This window comes from Gorilla gorilla, chromosome 7 (assembly GCF_029281585.2).
Source record: "Gorilla gorilla gorilla isolate KB3781 chromosome 7, NHGRI_mGorGor1-v2.1_pri, whole genome shotgun sequence".
NCBI lineage: Eukaryota > Metazoa > Chordata > Mammalia > Primates > Hominidae > Gorilla > Gorilla gorilla.
The window spans coordinates 83152307-83175091 of NC_073231.2; the positions used below are offsets into that span (position 1 = coordinate 83152307).

Consider the following 22785-nt stretch of genomic DNA (forward strand, 5'->3'; position numbering starts at 1 on the left):
GTTTCTTGTATACTGTTCCCATAGGTGGGTAGTTGGTACCTGTGGTGTTGGGTTTTGGCCAGTAGCTCACATCCATCCTAAACTGTACACCCAGATCTATGTTTGGTTGAAATTTGGAGTTGTATTCAATTGAATTCCATCTCCAATGAGAGAAGAAGGAACCTGGGTTTTTCATGGGTAATCAAGACAGGCACTAACTTGGGCACTTCTCCTTCTTCCTCCCCATCTCCCCAAATTAGGAAAGTGGGAGTGTCCGTGGCATCAGTGCGATGAGTGCAGCAGTGCAGCTGTTTCCTTCTGTGAATTCTGTCCACATTCATTTTGTAAAGATCATGAAAAGGGGGCCCTGGTTCCCTCTGCATTGGAAGGCCGCCTCTGCTGCTCGGAACATGACCCCATGGCTCCTGTGTCACCAGAATACTGGAGCAAGATAAAATGTAAATGGGAATCACAAGATCATGGAGAAGAAGTAAAAGAATAAATGTGTGGTGTCCCCTACTTTCTATTTAAGTGAAAAAAGCAAATAGATCATGCATTTAAAAAGAAGAGACTGCCACAGTGCATACAGCCTTTGCCATCGGAACTGCCTTATTAAAGCAAAAATGGGAAACCAGTTCATGCAGGCAGAAGCAGTTGGTGGTGTCTGGTTTTTGTTTTGTTTGGTTGGTTTGGGATTCTTTTGTGGAGGGTTAAATTCCCTTGGTCTTTTCTTGCCTTTTATTGTGCTTCAATGCCATTGCAGCTTGAAAAAGAAATGTTTTTGCTGTTAAAATAAGAACAAAGAGAAAAGTAAGTTTTGTTAATGAGATAAATTTAAAGTCTAAGATGTGTTCCTTGGTTGTATAAAGCAAAAGTAGCCATCATTCCTTTATTTATTTTCATTTTTAGGAATTTCAAGAAGTGTAGTTCAATAGTCTAATCAAGTGTGTGTGTGTTTTAAGTAGGAATCTGAGAAAGCCCTCTAGGAAAGGGTATGATAAGCTTTATATACCTCTTTACTGAGCAGTAGGTAGGCTCACTTCTCTTTCCCTTCAAAATGCTTTTCATAGGCTTAGAGAAGGGCTCTATGGAAGTATTAAATCCGGCCTCTTGAAAACAATGCCTCGGTGGATTTTACCTCTGTGGTCTTAAACAAGGTGGGCTTTGTACTATGGTAACTTTACCTAGAAGGGTATATGGTGTGTTTCCTTGGTGGAAGGAAAAAAAGGAATGGATGTGCTCACTGATTTTTGAAACGTTTTCCATTGACATGGATGGTTTGGGTTTTGGATGAAGTGCGTTTCTGTGGATATGAAGCATAGTTGGAATGGTCACTCCTATTTTCCTGACACTGATTAAGGCAGCTAAAGGGGGATGAAGGCATAAACCAAAATTTAGATCATATAAGCACCATTTTCTGTCCAATTTTATTGTAGACCCTGGTCTTAATTGGAGAGAATTACAGGCATTTTATTTTTTGTCTCTGTTTTCCTCTCCTACTCAAACATTTCTTTTGTCATCTGACCATTCAGTCATGTTTCCTGGTAAAACCACACAAGTGAGTTTGAATTGTATTTGAATAGATCTTTTTGGTTGAGTTCCTAATTTGGGGGGCGAAAGTAGTAGGGGCATCCCCAGGTTACATGTAAAGAATTTCTATTATTATCCAGTACTTAAGATTGCTCCCATTGAGTAAGGGGAAGAACTTCTACTTTTACAGGGTGCATAAGAGCCACACAAACACACTTCATCTTAGGAAGCACTTGGAGAAAACTCCCAAGAAAGTCAGTGTTAGCAAAAATGGTTGATGGTGATGCTTGACTCTTATAGACGCGAGTATACCAAGATGTCTGCTCACCAAACTCACTTGCTTTTAATGCTTAGGAATATGTATATTCCAGTATTCCTTGTATGAAAATAATTAGTAATGTCAGACATTGTTGTAACACTGTACTAAGTAGAAGTCTAGGGTTAGCTTGAATGAATGTTAACTTTCTCTGTGAATTTTGACTGCTTACAATTGCTGGTACCTGGTAGCATTTATTTTCCCTCAAGTACCTAGTAACCTTACGAAGGTAGGGAGGGTAGATGCTCTACCACATTCCTTCAGCTGTATTGAGTGTTCCATTTGCTTATCAGTTTAGAGCTCTTCTATGGAAAGAGGGTGAAAATCTGTTTTGTGCCTCTTTTTTTTGTATGTAAATGTGCAATTATACTGGATTTTCTCTTGTAAAAAACACTACAATTCTTTTACTGAAGCTCCTAAACTGCCATTTGCCTGACTCCAGCAATTAATTCTGCGGTGACTTATTGGGCTTCCAGTACTTCTGTTGATTAGATATGGTCCCAAAAGAAAGAGCAAAATGGAAAATGCGATCCATGTCACCAAATATAATTGCTACAAGTAACATGAAATACAGCTCACCAAAACACTAAACTTTGCTCTTGAGCAATTATATAGTTTGATGTCCTTTTAAAAAATAAGAAAAGCTAGGTTTTATCATACTAAAATTTTATTTTGTATATGATGTTTGGTTTTTTAAACTTACTAACATAAGGATTTCCTTTAATATTCCAAATACAGTTCTTGTTGAAACAGTATCCAACATGAAATCTTATCTCCTTGCTTTTAGACTTAGTGCTATTTACTATATAAAGACTTTTATATGGTAAGCCAGGGTACATCCTATATACTACAGATACCTTAGGTTTCAGTATTTTTATGCAGCTTCTTCATTGTGTCACATTTTGTTTTCATATCTGTAACAGAGCTCTGCTGAAATTTAAAAAAAATTATGATTAATAGGATTGTTTCACCATTTCAGAAATCAGAGTAGAAAACAAAATAGCTGCCAGGTGCAGTGGCTCACACCTGTAATCCCAGCACTTTGGGAGGCCGAGGTGGGCAGATCATGAGGTCAGGAGTTTGAGACCAGCCTGACCAACATGGTGAAACCCTGTCTCTGCTAAAAATACAAAAAGGAGCCGGGCATGGTGGCACATGCCTGTAGTCCCAGTTTCTCAGGAGGCAGAGGTTGCAGTGAGCCAAGATCACACCACTGCACTCCAGCCTGGGTGACAGAGCGAGACTCCATCTCAAAAAAAAAAGGTAACCATAGTTCTGAAGTCTTTGGCCATGAATGTTCTTTAATGGTCTAAAAAGCGGTTTTAGTCATGCTGGTGCCAAGGAGTTCTCCTCACACCTCCATAGCGTCAATGTTGACCTATTTTATATATTTTTAAGTTGCAGATTATAGATGCAGAAAGAGAAAATTGTCCTTTATGTGTGCATGAGTATACATGCACTGTGCCTGTGATACACCAATGAAATATTCCAAAAGACATTGCTCACTCATAGTCTGAAGTTGGTATTTGTTAACTTTTAAATCTATATGTGGTCAGAGTGTAAGTGGCTGGTTTTTATTCTTGTCCAACAATGAAGTAACTTAAAGCAGCATGGGCTAATGGTGGTATTTTTTTAACCACATGTTAATTTGTTGAAGGAAGAAGTGAACATAAGATTTTTGATAATCAGCCTAAAGCTTCAGAAACTGGATCAGTAAGAGCTGAAGATGAAATCCTGGGAAACCTTCCCAGGCACTGTGCAGGGGAGGGAGGGGCTGGACCGCCACTGCTGCGAGGGAAGAATCAGAAGAGCTGCCTGTGGCTGGCTGAGAAGGGCAAGGTGGATGGCTCTTCATTCCTGGAAGGCTGAAGCAGCCAGAGGCAGTGATTCACCTCTTTAATGTCTAATCAGGGAGAGATACAGGAGTGAGGTGGGTTTTATTTTCATTTTTGTTTTAACAAGTTCCCACTCTATCTTAATTCTCAAAAATGATCTGGCCTCATCTATAGAACTGGCTGAGTTGGGGAATCATTTAAAATTTGGAATTTTCTGTACAAGTCAAGAACATATGTGAAAGCTAAAAAAAGTAATGGAGGCAGGGGGACTGCTCCCAGCTCCCTTCTGCCATTTACACAAAATATTTGAAAACATGTCTGTAAATAACGTTGTAGAAGTGAGATATTCAGTATCTAATCATGTAAAGGACCCTCAGATGGGACAGGCTGTTGGACAACTTTCCTGGTTCATGAAGTGGAATTTCCTTTTTGAGTAGTTTCTTCCATGGTGTATTCCAATAGGTCAAACCCAGACCTACAGTTTGCAAACAGGCCATCTGTAGAGAATACAATCTCTGGACTGCCCAGGACTTGTTGCTTGTCTTTCATTTCATTTTAAATACAAAGCTCTTCCGTTAGCATTCACCTTAAAGTCAAGGTGTTGGCTGCCACATGCCATGTCCTCTTAACAAGATAAGAAAACAGTGGCTATGGAGCCCTCACGGCTGGGAAGCTGACATTCTATACTTCCACATGAGAAAAAGGACATTGGAAAGTTGCTTTATTTCTGGGCAGCGTAGACTAAAGTTACTTTTCACAAGGCTGATGCATCCAGCCACCCCCAGTTGTCCAAGTTGGTGCAGACATGAATTGATGAATGGAAACACTTTCCTTTGGCCTAGGGCCACCTAGAATTGGTCTCTGGTTATTTGTAAAACAAAAAGTAGAACTTGCTTCCATTTTCAGATGGAGTAGGGAATACTATAATTAGAAAGCTTTGCAATGAATTAACAAATACTGAAAAGTTGGAAATGTGTATATACTGAAATCTCACCAACTTTTACCTGGGGTGGGGTACCAGGAGAAAGGGGGTTCCCTTTCTCCTGGTAAAGGGTAAGGGGGGGATAATGTTTACCACAGGTACGAAATAGTCACTTTAACATTGAGACCTCTGCCTCATTGAATTCAGGTTTTTTAAGTACTTGAAACTCTTCAGATTCTCCTTATTTTAGTTTCTTTTTACATTTATGAAGTAGAAAGCATTGTTTTGTAAACTGTTTTGAAAATAAATAGCCTAGTCTCTTATCCTCTTTAGCGTGGATTAAAGGTGAAGTTCTGCAAATGGGAGAGTGTTCACAGTAGATAGCTCAGATTGATTGAACACATTTGAGGAAGAGACTCCTGCATGAGATACCAGCATTTTTACAAATACTTTTTATGTACGTTCTTTATTTTGTCATTTTGTCAACCCTCTCCCCAAGCACATCTTCTTTCATTTTACTATGTCTATGTAGGGGAAAAAAAAAAAAAATTGCACTTACGTTACACTCCCAAAATGTGGGTAATCCGTGTCTTTCAAAAAACATTTCTGTTTTTTGTTTTGTTTTGGTCAGTCCATTGCATAAGTGACAAGTTTGGGTGCTTGTGGCACGTATGTATGAAGTGGGAGGGGGATGAGAATTGCCTGTCCTTCAGTAGGCTGTAAAAGTAATTTACATGTAAGTAAAAAGGGAAAATAGAATAGATGCCAAAGTCATTTATTCAGTCCTTAGTTTTCTTATGTGGCATTACTGCATCTGCTAGTTAGTGAGAAAGCACCCTCAGCTTTTACTGCTCCCCTCCCTGCCTGCCAACACACTTGATGTGTGCAAACAGCCCTCAAGTATCTGTCAGATGACCTATATAAGGTATTGAATAAGGTATTCTTGTCAGTTTAGAAATGGACTGGATAAAACTTACTTGGTTGTCATTATTTTATCTCATTTGTCCTGTTACATGCCCTATGTTAAGAAAATTATATTGCCACTAATAACCAAGATGCTAAATGAGTATTACAACTGGCTAATATCATTTTTTATATACAAGGGTATGTGTATATTTGGAATTGATATGAGAAACTCATTTGTACCCATTTGAGTGATATTGCACAACAAACACAGATACCTACAGACTCCGTTTTCATTTTCTCGTGTTCTTTATGATAATGATCTTTGTAGATTGGTTATTTCTGTACTTTATCTGTAATAAACTTTGTAGATCCTGTGAACCGTTACTTTGCCTAAATCACTTGAGACTTGAGTCTTTAATAACAAAGCATCAATATTCACTAAAGTCAATCTCTTTTGAGTTTCTGTGACTTGGCTAGAAGCTCTTGACACTAAGGGATTAGTGTTAATTTTCCCTGGGGGTGTTCCACTAGGGCATTACTGTATAATGACTTGATGTTGCCACATAGACTTCAAGATATATAATATTTTGAGGATTTTGTTGATTGGCCTATGTTTTATTGCATAGTGTGAAACGTGTAAAGCTTGGTTAACCTGTATATAGATAGCTTATTGTTGACTAGTTATAGTGTATTTAGGGTTGCCTGTAATATTTAAGCTTCTTTACTGATGTGTGTGCTGGTAGGAACATATAATTTTTGTACATTATATTTACTGAGATGTTGCCTTTTTTATTTTACAAATACTTTGGAATTCCAATGTGTTTTTTGCTTCCGTGAGGATTAATTTGGAAAGGTTTTTAATGACATTCCACTGATTTCAGATTTTGCTTGAGATTGACTTCAATAAATTGTCCTGTATGTTCCAAATTAAATATGTGGCCTTGTTCTTTACCAATAATTTTTTGCTACAACACTCTGGGCAGGAGGCCATCCTGGGTGGGAGGACTAAATGACACAGTCCAGCCAACCTCAGGTAGTGTAGCTTCCTGCAGAATGCGGCTGTGTTGCTAAGGAACGAGGATCTGAGAGCGGGCTGTTTGGTTTTCCATTTAGAGGCGAGGTCCCGGGAGAAGGCTGCTACCCGCGGTGGTGTGGTTGGGCCGTGGAGACGAGCTGCTGAGGGACCGTACGCCGACCTACTCGGCTGGAACTGGGGCGCTGGCTCCCTGCTGAACGCACCAGAGGGCAGCTCCGCTGGCTTTGCGTACCCTTTGCCAGACGATACCCTCGGCACAGCCGCCAGGCCGTCTTTCTGGGGAGCCGCCGGAGCGCGGGCAACTGGGAGAGGGGGCGGTGCCCAGTTCCCGGCCCGGCCCTCCCCGCGGAGGTGGCCACGTCAGCGCAGCGTCGCTCGGAGCTCACGGCCGGATGGGGAAGGCGGCGGCGGCGGTGGCCTTTGGGGCCGAAGTGGGCGTGCGGCTCGCGCTGTTCGCGGCCTTCCTGTAAGATCCACGGCCGGGCCCGGGCGGCCTCGCTTCCCAGGCAGGCGGGCGGCACGGGGCGGCGGGTCGGGCAGTGGGGAAGCGGGGAGGAAGCCAGGCGACCCGCTCTGCGCTTCTTTTTGTTCCCCTCTAGGGTGACGGAGCTGCTCCCCCCGTTCCAGAGACTCATCCAGCCGGAGGAGATGTGGCTCTACCGGAACCCCTACGTGGAGGCGGAGTATTTCCCCACCAAGCCGATGTTTGTGCGTGGAGAAAGATCGTCTCTCCTCCCTCCCCATGACCGGGCTTCCCGCGGGCACCTGTGCGTTTTCCACCCCCCGACGGCCTTTGTAGGAACCCACTGCCCACTCCGCTGCTGTGCGCTGGGTTCCGCCTCCTAGGGCTCGAGTGTTTAAGATCCTGATTGATTGAGAGAGGAGGGTGTCCGAGCCTCTTTGGGCTGAGACAACGTTTTCCCGGGCGCTCTGTGCCTCAGCCTGAGGTACCGGGGCCCGAGCCGCACGGGCGCTGATGTTCACTGGTGGCGCTGCCTGGCGCCCGGTTACGCGCACTCAGAGACCTTATGTTAGCGCCAGTGAGTCCTGCTGTGTCACATCCCTCTTTCCTGTAGGAGCACGAGTGTGGCTTTTTTTTTGGATTGTTTTTAACCTCTGACATTCTGATTCAGGTTATTGCATTTCTCTCTCCACTGTCTCTGATCTTCCTGGCCAAATTTCTCAAGAAGGCAGACACAAGAGACAGCAGACAAGCCTGCCTGGGTGAGCGCTAGCCCTTTCTGGCCGGTTTCTTTGTGCTGGGAACCTAGGAGGTCGTTGTGGGATTCAGCCACGGTGAGCCTGTGTGGAGGCCACTGAGTTCTGCATTCCTAAAAGAACTCTATCCCCGCGGGAGAGGAAAATAGCTCTGCAGGGACTTGGTTACGCAGGCTACACCGCAGGCGGCCCTGTGCCTAAATGCACTGGGTTATTTGTACCTCAGAAATGTCTTTGGCCTAGTACAAAAGTTCTCGGCTACAAAAGAGTGATCACTGAGGACCCTAATTATTTTTGTGCCCAGGCCTGGTTGGATTCTATCCATCTCAGAAACAGCACGGCTGCTCTCATAACGAGGCCATGACCATACCTTTCCTCCTAGACAGATCCTTTTAACTAATGGCTTTGCTTTGCAGCTGCCAGCCTTGCCCTGGCTCTGAATGGCGTCTTTACCAACACAATAAAACTGATCGTAGGGAGGTAAGTGACAACAGCTAACCACCCCAGCATCTGCCTCAGCCCTTACCCACCAGAACAGAGAGGTTAATGGTGTCCACCACACGTCTTTCTCATTCTTTTCTCCTTTATCTTCACTCTGATTTTTCTTTTGTCATTCAACGCTTACTCCCTTCCCCATACCTCAGTCCTCCAGGTGACACCTGGGCTCTTTTCTGCCTGAACAGCATTTCCCACCAACGGCCACAGCAGTCGGTCAGTGTCCTCTTGAGCACCTCCTGAAGCTGCAGTGTCATTTGCTGTTTGCCCTAAAAAGTAATCATGTGCTGGAGTGGGCGTTTTTCCCCTAATTTAAATGCTGACCTTGACAGTAAGGCTTTTCTCTTAGTGTGGTGACTATACTAATCCAGTTACCTTATTTTGCCTGGGGCACTATTTGACCAATAGTTAACAGGATTATTAATGTCTGCTACAACTGAAAAATAATTTCTGGAGTTAACGATTTACGTTCCAACCATGCTGCTTTCTTCCAGGCCACGCCCAGATTTCTTCTACCGCTGCTTCCCTGATGGGCTAGCCCATTCTGACTTGATGTGTACAGGGGATAAGGACGTGGTGAATGAGGGCCGAAAGAGCTTCCCCAGTGGACATTCTTCCTGTATGAATATCATATGGACTCTACCCTATGCTTGTTTTCACATCATTGAATTTAACCTAGAAAGCTAGTAGGGATGGGAAAATCTGACTACTCTTGTTTCTACAATTTGGAAAATCCCCCCTTCTTTAGTAACTCCACAGTTTAACAAGTCTGAGCCTTGACTATTTGGGTAAATATTACAGAACAGAAAGGTAGTTTACCTTCATGAGATTTGCACATTTAATTGTTATATTATTTGCCTAGATCCTGCAATCTTGTACTAGCAATAAAAATACCTTTAACGAAGAGTTTCTATGTGTCAGGTACTTTGAAGCATTTTCATTTCTTACCTAATTATAGCTCACAATAATCCAATGAGGTGGGGACTATTATATTTATGAGTCCCATTTATAGATGAGGAAACTAAAGCATCAACAAGTTAATTCATATAGCTAGTATTCCGAAAACTATACTCAGATAAAACATTAACTTTGGGGCACTAAGTCCTTCATTTTTCTTTTTGTTTCCCTTTCCTTCACAATGACTTACACTATAAGTATACACAAAAAAGGATTAAAACACCCTCATGGCCGGGTGTGGTGGCTCATACCTGTAATCCCAGCAGTTGGGAGGCCAAGGCATGCAGGTCACTTGAGGCCAGGAGTTCAAGACCAGGCTAGCCAACATGGTGAAATCCCAACTCTACTAAAAATAAAAAAATTAGCTGGGCATGGTGGCACACACATGGAGTCCCAGCTACTTGGGAGGCTAAGGCAGGAGAATCGCTTGAACCCGGGGAATGGAGGTTGCAGTGAGCTGAGATGGTGCCACTGCACTCCAGCCTGGGTGACAGAGCAAGACTCTGTCTCAAAAAATAAATAAATAAAAACATACTCATGCTTCCTAGCCTCCTATGTGGGGATGAATGAGGTAGCTTCCTTTAAAAGACAAACCACCTAAAAGTTTTTCTTGTTCCAGTTGCATTTGCTGGTCTGGCCTTTGCGTCCTTCTACCTGGCAGGGAAGTTACACTGCTTCACACCACAAGGCCGTGGGAAATCTTGGAGGTTCTGTGCCTTTCTGTCACCTCTACTTTTTGCAGCTGTGATTGCACTGTCCCGCACATGTGACTACAAGCATCACTGGCAAGGTAAGCAAAGTACTCAGGCCATGGAAGCTTGCATATTTCACTCATTTTATTCCTAGCACCTAGCACAGAGGAGATGCTTACTAAATATCTGCTGAATGAACAAATTAATGAGTATGGATGGTCTGGGTTCTGTACTAAGAATATACATTTAAAATTATAGGAAAGATAAGACAAAAAGAGTTTACCAAAGATAAACATCCTAATTTTTCCATTATTTGAAGCATTGTAAGTTCAAGTTAAACTGCATCTACAGGAAATTTAAAACCTCAAAGTTCAATTTACTCTCTTAAAAACCAGGTTCATTGTCATAGGACTTTTGTTCAAAAACATAAGTAAAATTCAAGAAAACATAAAATTATAATTAAACCAAACAAATTTAAGCTGAATGCTATAGTAAGTAAAATATCCAAATTACAGAACACCTGGCTTGGCGCGGTGGCTCACACCTCAGCACTTTGGGAGGCTAAGGCAGGCGGATCACCTGTAGTCAGGAATTCGAGACCAGCCTGGCCAACATATTGAAACCCCGTCTCTACTAAAAATACAAAAATTGAGGCCAGGCGCAGTGGCTCATGCCTGTAATCCCAGCACTTTGGCAAGGTGAGGTAGGTGGATCACCTGAGGTCAGGAGTTGAAGACCAGCCTGACCAACAGTGAAACGCTATCTCTACTAAAAATACAAAATCAGCTGGGCATGGTGGCACACGCCTTTAATCCCAGCTACTTGGGAGGCTGAGGCAGGAGAATGGCTTGAACGTGACACAATTCCAAAAAAAACGTTGGAAGTATTGCCCACAGGTCCTCAGGAACCCTATTTTAAATTTTTAAATAAACTAGTTTTTTGCAAAGAGAAGCAACTCTTTTTTTTTTTTTTTTGGAGACAGAGTCTAGCTCTGCGCCCAGGCTGGAGTGCAGTGGCACCATCTCGGCTCACTGCAACCTCCACCTCCTGGGTTCAAGCAAGTCTCCTGCCTCAACCTCCTGAGTATCTGGGATTACAGGCACACGCCACCACGCCCGGCTAATTTTTGCATTTTTAGTAGAGACAGGGTTTCACTTGTTGGTCAGGCTGGTCTCAATCTCCTGACCTCGGGATCCATCTGCCTGGTCCTCCCAAAGTGCTGGGATTACAGGCGTGAGTCACCGCGCCCGGCGAGAAGCAACTCTTAAAATACTTTATTCCTTCCTCTAGGACCCTTTAAATGGTGAAAATGGGCAGATGAATAGCAATAAGTGGACCTTTGTTACTCTTCTGAGTTAGAAAAATTCTAATTTAGTACACTCCGAACAAAGCTTATTATACTTACTTAAGATGGGTTTTGATTTGGTGTTCAGAAAGCAACCTGACAATGATAATACTGTAACTATGATAAAATTGAGAATAAAAAGATTTTATTTAGAAACCATAAGTCTGGAATTGAGGTTATTTTAGCCCCACAGTAGAGTATCCTGGAGGGCCAGGTCCTCTATGCTATGTGTATGTAATAGGATTTAGGAGCCTAATATTAAGAGAAGACCTTGTTTCCACTCTCTTCAGATGTACTAGTTGGATCCATGATTGGAATGACATTTGCCTATGTCTGCTATCGGCAGTATTATCCTCCTCTGACTGATGCAGAATGCCACAAACCATTTCAAGACAAACTTGTACTTTCCACTGCACAGAAGCCTGGGGATTCTTATTGTTTTGATATTTAAAAATTGAATCTGGCCGGGCGTGGTGGCTCATGCCTGTAATCCCAACACTTTGGGAGGCCGAGGAGGGTGGATCACCTGAGGTCAGGACCAGCCTGGCCAACATGGTGAACCCTGTCTCTACTAAAAATACAAAAATTAGCCAGGAGTTGTGTGCCGTAATCCCAGCTACCTGGGAGGCTGAGGTGGGAGAATTGCTTGAACCTGGGAGCTGGAGGTTCCAGTGAGCTGAGATTGCGCCACTGCACTCCAGCCTAGGCAACAGAGTGAGACCCCGTCTCAAAAAAAAAAAAACTGAATCTATCTCAATAGAGAACAGGTGAACTAGCCCTCCTAACCGGACCATGCACAAGACAAGAAATTCTGGCTTTTTTTTCCCCTTCCAAGGTGCAAGTGAGGACATAAGCCACACTGTATTCTGCCTCCAAATGATTACACACTTTTGCCCCTGCTCATCTATCTTGAGGAGTTACAGTTCTTTTCCACTACTGTATGCCACATGTTCTAGTAAAAGGATCTTTCAAAGGTGTCCAACACCTTATGAATCTGGTCTATCAGATTAATATCTGAAGATCTACAGTGTTTTTACATTTAATTTAAATGCCATTCTTAGAAGGATCTTGTCACAAAGAAGCCTTTACATAGCCCCACCTTGTCTCAGAAGCTAGAGTTCATTATCAGAACTTAATTTCCATTTCATATAGCTCAAAATCTTAAAATCTAGGGCATGGCCAACTAAATTACTTTGATTCTGTTTACCTTCTCTGATGACAATTCCATCAAGCCTTAAATAGGAAAATGTCGAATCTAGGGTAATTTATCACTTTTGTGTGCATCTTATCTGAGTCCAGCCATCTGGTACTGCTGTGCATTTTGAACACCGTGGGCATAAACAATTTGTTGAATTACTAAGTGAAAACAATAATAAAGAAGAAAATGGTCAGGAGTGTGGTTTCAGCACTACTAACAGATGACTGTTTCTACCTCATTTGACCATAACTGTGCTTGTAGAAGCACAGTTAGAAAGAAGCAGTAGAAGAACTGTGCTTCTTTCCTTCCATTCATGACTGAAGATCTGCTCAAATGCACCAACACTGCCAAGTGACTAAGGCAGAAAAGAAAAATGACTGACAGGTGTCGTCATCTGAAGGACAGATGAATCTTTTTCTGCCCCTTCTTCACAATGGAATATAAGGAACAATTATGGGATGTCATCAGAACTGATGCCATAGGACCTACAGCTCCCTTTCTCTTTATTGTGATTATACTTTAAATATGACGTTGTCTTTTATGTGTATCTTCCTATATTTTCAATGTATCTTTTTCCTTCAGTAAACCTGATATTCAAATAAAATGGTACATGTGTGCTTTTTTAAATATTTAAAGTACATTAAGGGGCTGGAACTTTAGTAAAGCAAAACATTGAATTCCCCATCTGCCCTAAGTGATTCAACTGCTGTTATCTATAGTACTGGCTAATATTTATAAATACCAAAGGAAAGTCTCTTATAATTGCCATGCTTTAAATTCTGAACTTAAATTCTGCCTATGACAATTAAAATACCAGTCAACAGGAAAGAACTTACATATTAGTTCTTTGCCCAAAACTTATTTTTTTGTTTTAGTAATACATAAAGACAGAGAAAATCGTGACTGTATTGATTTTCTTGACTTTGAGACGGGTGAGTCCAGGTAAAAGTAGGCCACTAGTCAATATGGTTTCATTTTAGTATTTACTAAAGTTTTAAATATAATCACGTAGAAAACAAACATTTCAAAAATGCAAAATATTAGAAATCTAATCAGTGCTATTAATCTTTCCATGCAAACAATCTCTTTTGCTGAGATAAGTGATACTAGTTCTGCAGCTGGGAATATGTACAAAATGATGCTGTACCAGAGTTTAAAAATAGGCTTGGTCTAGAGATTGCACATGATACAAATGAAGCAGTGCAAATAATATATGACTAAATACAGGATTTCAATCAAGCTTATTATCCTGGGAATATACAGCTATAATACCATGAATAGACAAGATATAAAGCTCTTTCACAGTTACCCACCCCTCACCACTAGGAAAGAAACATTTCTTAATACAAAGAGTGGTTTATCTGGCTATCCAGGGCTATGCTGTCCATCTTTGGTTATAGGGACTCCCTCTGCTTATCCTTTGGTTTACTCTTAAATAGCACCTATTCTGCCAATAGGAAGAGTAAACATAAATTTGAAGACCACAACTTGGCAAAAGCTTCCCCTTAATATACAGTGAATACTTAATTCTCAATAACTCAGAGTTTATATACCTTTAAAAAAATAAAGTATTCCATATATCTGAAACTTAGTGGCATACTTAGCACTAGACTATAAGCAGATGACAAAGAAAGGCCAGGCCTGACCTATACCCCAACCTTACCTCTACAATCTCCATGGTGACAGTAATTACCCTTCATTTTCCTTTTCTTTCCAGAAAGGGATAAAGACCACTGCTGTCTAAGGAATGGCTTCAGTAAATATTAAATGTCAGTGGCTTTGAATACCATAACATTTATAAAAAAATTTATAAACAATAAACCACAGCTCGCCTGCCTTTGCCACTCTATAAACAGAGGCCTGTGGAATCTGAGAGCAAGTATAAAGGATTATCATAAAGAGAACTACAAAGACAATGACAAACTGACCAATGAAGAAGAAAAATCTACAGCAAAGTAGTGAAAAGATGCCTTGACAAAATTAGTGTGCAGTCACTTGTGTTCTTAGAAGTAAACCTCACTTCATATGTTCCAGACTCAGCTGACACTGACTCTGGAATAGCTGTTTCTTGGACCCTACAGACATAAGTTTTTCTTTCAGAACAAGTTAAACATTTCCCCCTAGCCAAACCTACCTGCTCAACCAATGCTGCCCGTGCCAAGAGCCTTTTAAATATGCTTTGTGGATTATGGATACCTAAGAAGGAAAGAGGATACACAATACTACCTTAGCCCAAGTAGAAATGGCAGGTGACAAATTCTGTTTCACCATAAAGGCACCACTAAAAGGTTTTATTTAGAACCTCAGCAGCCTGTAGAGGCTACACAATTTCAGGTTCATCAACTTTTACAACTATTTTCAACGTAAGAATAGAAGCCATTAGCAAATAACTTCTATCAAATATAAAAGGGAGGCCTAGGATATACAACATCTTTGCTTTATAAAGATGCACCTAACATGAACTAACTTGTCAACTTTAGACTCTTACAGCAGCTCAAACAGTTGCAAAAACAATGAACATCAGTGATTTCTGGCAATAAGTCTGTCAGTTCTAAGAGAGTAAACAACACTTTTTTAAAGCTACATTCTAGTCTTTCTTCATACACTACACATAAGAAAGAAATGCAGGTTCAAAAATAAATCACCCAAAAGTCTTTTCCATGTCCACTGAGACTTAGCCTTCAGTTCAACACAAACAAGAGATAAGTGTACTCCAAAATGCCTTCTGAATCTCAAGAATCTGTTTCCAAACTAGAACATTTTCTAAAGATAAGCAATAAGTTCCTTAAAAACATGTCTACCCCACCCAAAACAAATCAAACCCAAAATAGGCTTTACACCATGTCAAGTACTAATCAATAAAGTGTGGCAACTATAAACTATCATCGAAGAATTAAAGATACAAACCACCCCCAGCTACGCAGAAAAAATGGCAAGTGTTTATATGAAGCCAGTGGTTAAAAGTAATAGGGCCTTTTGCTTTTCCATTCATTTCCAAAGAGGAAGATTATCTTCCAAACACCCCAGTGGTGAGTAAGTGGCAGGCAACATGCAGGAAATGACGCAGCTGAGGAGAGGAAAATTGCAGCAACAAACAGGTGGATTTTCTGGGGAAGGATCCCTCAATGTCCGTCTAGGGAAGAAAGTGGGAGAAGAGCTGCAGTCACAACTGGAAGGCAACCACAGAGAATGCCAGAGTCGAATACACAGACTTTGTAATTTCACATCTAAAAGGCTGAGTAATTTAAATCTCAGGATGGGTGGTTGGTAATTAAAATCATAACTGTTGCCACAGTAACTCTTAGATAATAGAACCATTAAAACTCTGAGTTTAGATCCTAAAAAATGACAGGTGTCATTGGACAAAATCTCTAGCAAAACAGACATACACTAATCTTCCTCTAAATGGGCTACTGTGTTTATTTCCCCATGAATTTCTACCAGTCCCTCTAAAAATGAATAGCAGCCTAGATCTTGGTGACAGGCAACAGCTAGTATATTTAAAAAGAGCTTGAGGCTCCATAGTTCATTATAACATGTTAATATGTAAGAATTACACTATATATATGACATTTTAAAACTTACATTAAGCAGCCATAGATGGGTCATTTTTACTGTAAAGGCTGATCAAGGAAGATACCCTGGGTTTGGTAGATCTCTTTGAGGACCAGCAATACTGTATCTTCAGACTCCCTATAAAGAGAAAAAATTATGTTGAGAAAAGGGACTAACATTTGTGCCAAATGTTTTACATATATTATCTCATTTAATCCATACAACCATCTTGCAAGTTTATTTTTTACTTCTGCAAAGAAATGAGATTCAGAAGTAATGTAATTGGCAGTGGTTTGGAAGGTGACCTGGCAAAGAACTCTGGCATTAAGTCTAGTAATATAAAAAAGCTAGGAAGAGAGGCCAAGTGTGGTGGCTCATGCCTGTAATCCTAACACTCTGGGAGGCTGAGGTGGACAAGTCACTACAGGTCTGGAATTTGAGCCAGCCTGGCCAACATGGTGAAACCCCATCTCCACCAAAAATACAAAAACTAGGGCTGGGCACGGTGGCTCACGCCTGTAATCCCAGCACTTTGGGAGGCCAAGGTGGGCGGATCACAAGGTCAGGAGTTTGAGACCAGCCTGGCCAATATGGTGAAACCCCATCTCTACTAAAAATACAAAAATTAGCAGGGTGTGGTGGTATGTGCCTGTAGTCCCAGTTACTGGGGAGACTGAGGCAGAAGAATTGCTTGAACCCAGGAAGCGGAGGTTGCAGTGAACCGAGATCGCACCACTGTACTCCAGCCTGGCAGATAGGCGAGACTCCGTCTAAAAAAAAAAAAAAAACTAGCCAGGCGTGGCAGCACGCGACTGTAGTCCCAGCTACTCAGGAGGCTGAGGCAGGAGAATCGCTTGAACCCAGGAGGCGAAGGTTGCAGTGAGCCGAAGGTTGCAGAGCGCCACTGCACTTCAGCCTGGGCGACAGAGTGAGACTCCATTTCAAAAAAAAAAAAAAGCCAGTAAGAAATAACCAAGAATTGTTCCTTTTCCACAGAGATCATTCTAGAGACACTATTGAAGAGTTATCCAGTTGGTCACCTTAATTTTTAAAATATTATGCACTTTTTGGAAAAGGTAATACAATCATAAGGTTCCAAATTCCAAAAATATAAGAAAGTAACGAAGTCTCCCTCCCACCTTTGTTCCTCAACCACCACCAGTTCCCATCTTCTGACAACCAATGTTATCAATTTCTCATGCATTTTCCAGATATTATTCTACGTATGCACAAGCAATTACTTATATCCACATTTCATAACAAAATTTGATTTAAAAACATTAACACTCATGAGGGACTGCCTTAAGGATATAAGCCTCTATTATTCTTCTAGATCTGTGGTTCAACATTTATTGAGTCATGCATCCTTTTGAGAATCTAATGAAATTACGGATTCCTCCCCAGAAAGGATCACATTGCAACCACAATTATAAATGCGTATTTCACTGGATTCATAGACTTCCCTCATCTCCCACAAACTCATATACACAGACCCCAGCTTAAGAAATTCCTGTATAAACAAGTGGGAATTAGCTCTATCAGATATTAAAATGGTACATAAATAAGCAAATCAACAAGAAGTTGAGAAATAGTCCCATTTATGTATAGGAATTTAATTAAGTGGCCAGGCACGGTGGCTCACACCTATAATCCTAACACTGGGAGGTCGAGGCAGGCGGATCACCTGAGGTCAGGCGTTCGAGACCAGCCTGGCCAACATAGTGAAACCCCATCTCTACTAAAAATACAAAAATTAGCTGGGCATGGTGGCACATGCCTATAGTCCCGGCTACTCAAGAAGCTGAGGCAGGAAAATCATTTGAACCCAGATGGCGTAGGTTGCAGTGAGCCAACTACTGCACTACTGCACTTCAGCCTGGGCAACACAGCAAGACTCTGTCTCAAAAAAAAAAAAAAGAATTTAATTAATTTAGAATCTCAAATCTATTAATAGTGTTGAGACACGTGGGGAAAAAAGGACCTGAATCTGAATCAAAGATTTATATGTAAAAATTAGATGATAAAATATTAGAATAGCCAGGCATGGTGTTGCACACCTGCAGTCCCAACTACTCAGGAGGCCAAGGCAAGAGGATTGCTTGAGCCGAGGAATTCAAGGGTCTAGTGCACTAAGATCATGCCTGTGAGAAGCCACTGCATGCAAGATCCTGTTTCTAAAAAAAATTATATATATAACAATATACTGTGTTGGCTGGGTGCAGTGGCTCACGCCTGTAATCCCAGCACTTTGGGAGGCTGAGGTGGGATCACTTGAGGTCAGGAGTTTGAGACCAGCCTGACCAACATGGTGAAACCCTGTCTCTACTAAAAAGACAAAATTAGCCAGGTGTGGTGGTGCACACCTGTAATGCTGGCTACTTGGGAGGCTGAGGCAGGAGAATCACTTGAACCTGGCAGGCAGAGGTTGCAGTGAGCCGAGATCACACCATTGCACTCTGGCCTGGGCAACAGGGTGAGATTCCATCTCAAAAAAAAAAAAAAAAAAATACTGTGGTAAGAATTTTTTTGGAAAGGAAGATCTTTCTGAGTATGACACAAATTCCAGAAACCAAAAAGCAAATGACAACAAATTTGATTACATAAAAATAAAAATTTTGAGCAGGCGCAGTGGCTCACGCCTGTAATCCCAGCACTTTGGGAGGCAGGGGCAGGTGGATCACCTGAGGTCAGAAGTTCGAGACCAGCCTGGCCAACATGGTGAAACCCCATCTCTACTAACAATACAAAAATTAGCTAGGCATGGTAGCGCACACCTGTAATCCCAGCTACTCAGGAAGCTGAGCTACAAGAATCGCTTGAACCTGGGAGGCAGAGGTTGCAGTGAGCCAAGATCGTGCCACAGCACTCCAGCCTGGGTGACAGAGTGAGACTCCTTCTCAAAAAAAAAAAAAAAAAACTTGTTGGCCAGATATGGTGGCTTACACCTGTAATCCCAGCACTTTGAGAAGCCAAGTGGGAGGATCACTGGAGCCCAGGAGTTCAAGACCAGCCTGGGCAACATGGCAAAACCCCACTTCCACAAAAAAATTTGAAAAATTAGCTGGGCATGGTGTTACACACCTGTGGTCCTAGCTGCTCAGGAGGCTGAGATGGGAGGATGGCTTGAGTCCAAGGTCAAGGCTGCAGTGAGCTATAATCGCACCACTGCACTCCAGCCTGGGTGATAGAGTGAGACTGCCTCACAAAAATAAAAATAAAAAATAAAAAAAAAGTTGATGTGGAGCAACTGAAACTCTCAAACACTGCTGATGGAGATGTAAACTGCTGGTGGCAAAACAGTTTGGCAGTTTCTTTTAAAAATACACTTCCATATAGTATCCACCCATTCCATTCCTATTTACCCAAGAATATGTCCATGTAAAGTCTTATACATGAATGTTCCTAGCAGCTTTGTTAATAGCCAAAAACTGGAAACTATCAAAATATCCATCAACAGGTGAATGGACAAACTGATATATCCATATAATGGAATACTACTCAGCAATAAAAAGGATATACTATTGATATACACAACATCGATCATGTCTATAATACCAACAGCTTGGGGGGCCAAAGCAAGAGGACTGCTTGAGGCTGGGAGTTTGACACCAGCAGGGGCAACATAGTGAGACCCCATCTCTACGAAAATAAATTTAAAAAAAATTAGGCCCAGTGGCACATGCCTGCAGTCCCAGCTTCTTGGGAGGCTGAGATGGGAGGATCCCTTGAGCCCAGAGATCTAGACAACAGTGAGCCATGATTGTGTCACTGCACTCCAGCCTGGATGACAGAACAAGACTATCTCAAAAAAATAAATAAATAAATAAATAAATAAATAAGCTAAACGCCAAACAACAAAAGTATATACTGTAGAATTCCAAATACAAGTCATAAGCAAACTAATCTACAGTGGCAGAACAGATCAGTGGCTCCCTGGAAATTAGGAGGAGTGGGGAAGAGAAAAGAAGGGAGGGATTACAAAAGGCACAAGGAAACTTTTGAGAGTGATGAATATGCTAAGTTGATTGTAGTGATGGCTTCACAGGTGTATACATGTCAAAACTCATCAAATGTGTATTCTTTTAATATGTACAGTATATTTTACATTTTCACCCAACAAATTGGCAAAGATTTAAAAATATTAAAACTGTTGGAAAAGCTGTGGAGAAACACACACTTTCGTACATTATTGCTGGGAGTATAAAAAGGTGCAACCTCTTATTTGTCAATATTTATCAAATTTTACAAATGTATATACCCTTTATGCCATTGATTTCAATTCGAAGTATTTTACATTACAGATATACTCATGAGTAGGTGAAATGACATGAACAAGGTGTGTGCAAAAGAAAAGGAAACCTGGAAGTCCATGAGTAGAGGACGGCGTAAATAAATTATGGTGTATGTACATAACGGAAGACTATGCAGCTAAAAAAAATGAGGAAACTACATATAATAGGTTAAAAAATGCCAAGATATACTAGTAGAAAAAACAAGGCACAGAACATTACCTTTAATATACTATTTATGTTTTCAGAATAAGGGAAAGAATATATTCACATACATATATTTATTATGGAGGCATAAAATAGATGGCTGGAAGACATTTTACATTAGTTGTATATGGGGAAGAAACTGATTGCAAGAAACAAAATAAAAAAGAGGCTTTTCATTATTTTTCTTTCTTTGAATTTCAAACCATATGAATGTACTGCCCACACAGAAATATTAAAAGAACTCTTCTTTCTTTTCTATCAAGCCAGATCACCAGAGATCATTCTTAGCATTATTTTAGCCCCTTACAAGATTGCTTTTGGCCTCTACTGTATATATTATATACAAACAATAGTGATTGCATCAGATGATAATTCCTCATCAGAATTCAAGGGAAAAATTCTTCTTAGGACCTTTGAGCTTGCTTTTTTTCTTTTTTTTTGAGATGGAGTCTCGCTCTGTCACCCAGGCTGGACTGCGGTGGCCGTGATCTCGCTCACTGCAACCTCTGCCTCCCAGGTTCAGGCAATTCTCCTGTCTCAGCCTCCCTAGTAGCTGGGACTATAGGCATGCACCACCACACCTGGCTAATTGTATTTTTGGTAGAGACAGGATTTTGCCATGTTGGCCATGCTGGTCTGAGCTTTCATTTTTAAAACACTTATCTCTGACCCATCTTATTTTCCTTACTTTGTTTTTATGTCAACTTCTTCAGGGATTAATTAGTATTATTTTATACTTTTTTTTTTCAGACATGGTCTCGCTCTGTCACTCAGGCTAGAGTGCGGTGGCACCATCATGGCTCACTGCAGCCTTCAACTCCTGGCCTCAAGCAATCCTCCTTCCTCGGCCTCCCAAAGTGCTGGGATTATAAGCATGAGACACCATACCCGGCCTGAATTTCAATAAGCATCATTAATCCATTCTACAATCCATCAGGTAACCAATTATATTTAATAATAATTCTGCCCAGGCGTGGTGGCTCATGCCTGTAATTCCAGCACTTTGGGAGGCAGAGGTGGAGGCGGATTGATTGCTTGAAGTTTAGACCAGCCTGGGCAACATGGCGAAACCCTGTCTGTACAAAAATTAGCTGGGCATGGTAGTGCACAACGGTCATCCTACTTATTAGGGAGACTGAGGGGGGAGGATCACTTGAGTCCAGGAGGTCAAGGCTGCAGTGAACCATGAGCATGCCACTGCACTCCAGCCTGGGTGACACAGCAAGACCCTGTCTCAAATAATGATAAAATAATAATAATTAATTCTGTCACAGCTACCATAAATGCTTTCAAATGGGTTTGCTATAAGACTTCCAGCAACAGTAATATTTGTTCCAGTTCATTCATGTGCACCTAAATGGCCAAAAGACACATTTTTAACACCAAGATAATTGAACTTATGGTTGTTGGCATCATTAGCCTCAACCATGTTCTACCCAGCTGCAAAATAAAACAACAGTGTGTTTAAACCAGATTCTTGAAATGACATGATTGTGCTTGTGCTGTCTAAATGAGAAGTCACTTTAATTCCAAAGGTACACAGGTCTTTTTTTTTTTTTTTTTTTGAGACAGGGTCTTGCTCTGTCACCCAGGCTAGAGTGCAGTGGTGTGATCATGGCTCACTGTGGTCTCAAACTCCTGGGCTCAAGTGACTCTCCTGCCTCAGCCTCCCAAGTAGCTGGGACTATAAGCGCATACCACCACGCCCAGCTAATTTAGTTTTTGTAGAGATGAGGTCTTGCTATGTTTCCCAGGCCGGTCTCAAACTCCTGAACTCAAGCAATCCTCCCACCTTGGCCTCCCAAAGTGCTGAGATTATAAGCCTGAGCCAATGCAACTGGCCTATCCTCCTTTTTCTACATCTATCAAATATCTATGAAACAGGTAAACAAACAAAACAGACAAAAATAAACAACATTTACCAGTAGCATAGATGGCTTTGTAAAGCAAATAAATACTCATTAAAACTTTCAATAGGCTTCTCCTGTAGCACATAGTCAATGCGTTGGCCTCCATTCAGCATCCCCACATTGATAGGCAGGACTTCTTCTTTAACTGCCACAGAGGTCTCTTCTGTGTTAACATCTGGATATGGAAGAACCATAATAAGAATCTAAAATCTTTTGGCCTTCAGGGTTATCCTGTTAACTTCTCCTCACACTCCAAGTTTACCGCAGAATGAGCTACTCTCTGTTCAGAGAGCTCTCTCCCATCTTCCTCCTCTCAATCTCCTTCAAGCTCCTTCTCAGGTCACAGTAATTTTGTCCAATCCCCTTTTTTGCTTTTGCGCAACACATCTCATTAC

At 41.4% G+C, this 22785-nt stretch overlaps 3 protein-coding genes across 16 annotated transcripts in view; 2 read left to right on the plus strand and 1 right to left on the minus strand.

Annotated features, from left to right (window-relative positions):
• The window catches only part of NSD3 (nuclear receptor binding SET domain protein 3), a 112688-nt gene extending 106268 nt beyond the window's left edge, over positions 1-6420 (plus strand). For all 7 annotated transcript variants that reach the window (XM_019032151.4, XM_019032148.4, XM_019032152.4 and 4 more), the window contains one exon: positions 240-6420. In XM_019032151.4, coding sequence (XP_018887696.1) covers positions 240-481 — 242 coding nt within the window. In that variant the 3' untranslated portion in view covers positions 482-6420. The remainder of the gene's footprint in view (positions 1-239) is intronic.
• Positions 6421-6509: 89 nt separating this feature from the next.
• On the plus strand, positions 6510-13033 carry PLPP5 (phospholipid phosphatase 5). 5 transcript variants are annotated; one of them, XM_019032160.3, is made up of 7 exons: positions 6510-6990; positions 7124-7232; positions 7658-7748; positions 8159-8222; positions 8732-8856; positions 9814-9984; positions 11522-13033. In XM_019032160.3, exons 1-7 carry the CDS (start codon positions 6917-6919, stop codon positions 11680-11682), a joined length of 795 nt encoding a protein of 264 aa, XP_018887705.1. In that variant the 5' UTR covers positions 6510-6916; the 3' UTR covers positions 11683-13033. The 5 variants fall into 5 exon arrangements, with proteins under 5 accessions (XP_018887705.1, XP_030869558.1, XP_018887706.1 ...); XM_031013698.3 differs by having other exon boundaries at positions 6619-6990; positions 7124-7319; XM_019032161.3 differs by having other exon boundaries at positions 6860-6990; positions 11177-13033.
• Positions 13034-13398: 365 nt separating this feature from the next.
• The window catches only part of DDHD2 (DDHD domain containing 2), a 31685-nt gene continuing 22298 nt past the window's right edge, over positions 13399-22785 (minus strand). For 2 of the 4 annotated variants that reach the window (XM_055348986.2, XM_055348991.2), the window contains 3 exons: positions 22403-22565; positions 16015-16122; positions 13399-15562 (listed from right to left, as the gene is read on the minus strand). In XM_055348986.2, coding sequence (XP_055204961.1) covers positions 16041-16122; positions 22403-22565 — 245 coding nt within the window. In that variant the 3' untranslated portion in view covers positions 13399-15562; positions 16015-16040. Of the gene's footprint in view, positions 15599-16014; positions 16123-22402; positions 22566-22785 lie in introns of all 4 variants that reach the window. The other 2 variants (XM_055348992.2, XM_055348989.2) reach the window with 1 other exon arrangement.

Bases quoted from the DNA above. Each gene is read 5' to 3' on its own strand.
- PLPP5 (XM_031013698.3), top strand. From the start codon at position 6,917: ATGGGGAAGGCGGCGGCGGCGGTGGCCTTTGGGGCCGAAGTGGGCGTG. The intron at 7,749-8,158 runs GTGAGCGCTAGC...TTTGCTTTGCAG, and splicing joins CAGCAGACAAGCCTGCCTGG to CTGCCAGCCTTGCCCTGGCT. The intron at 8,857-9,813 runs GTATGAATATCA...TTCTTGTTCCAG, and splicing joins CCCCAGTGGACATTCTTCCT to TTGCATTTGCTGGTCTGGCC.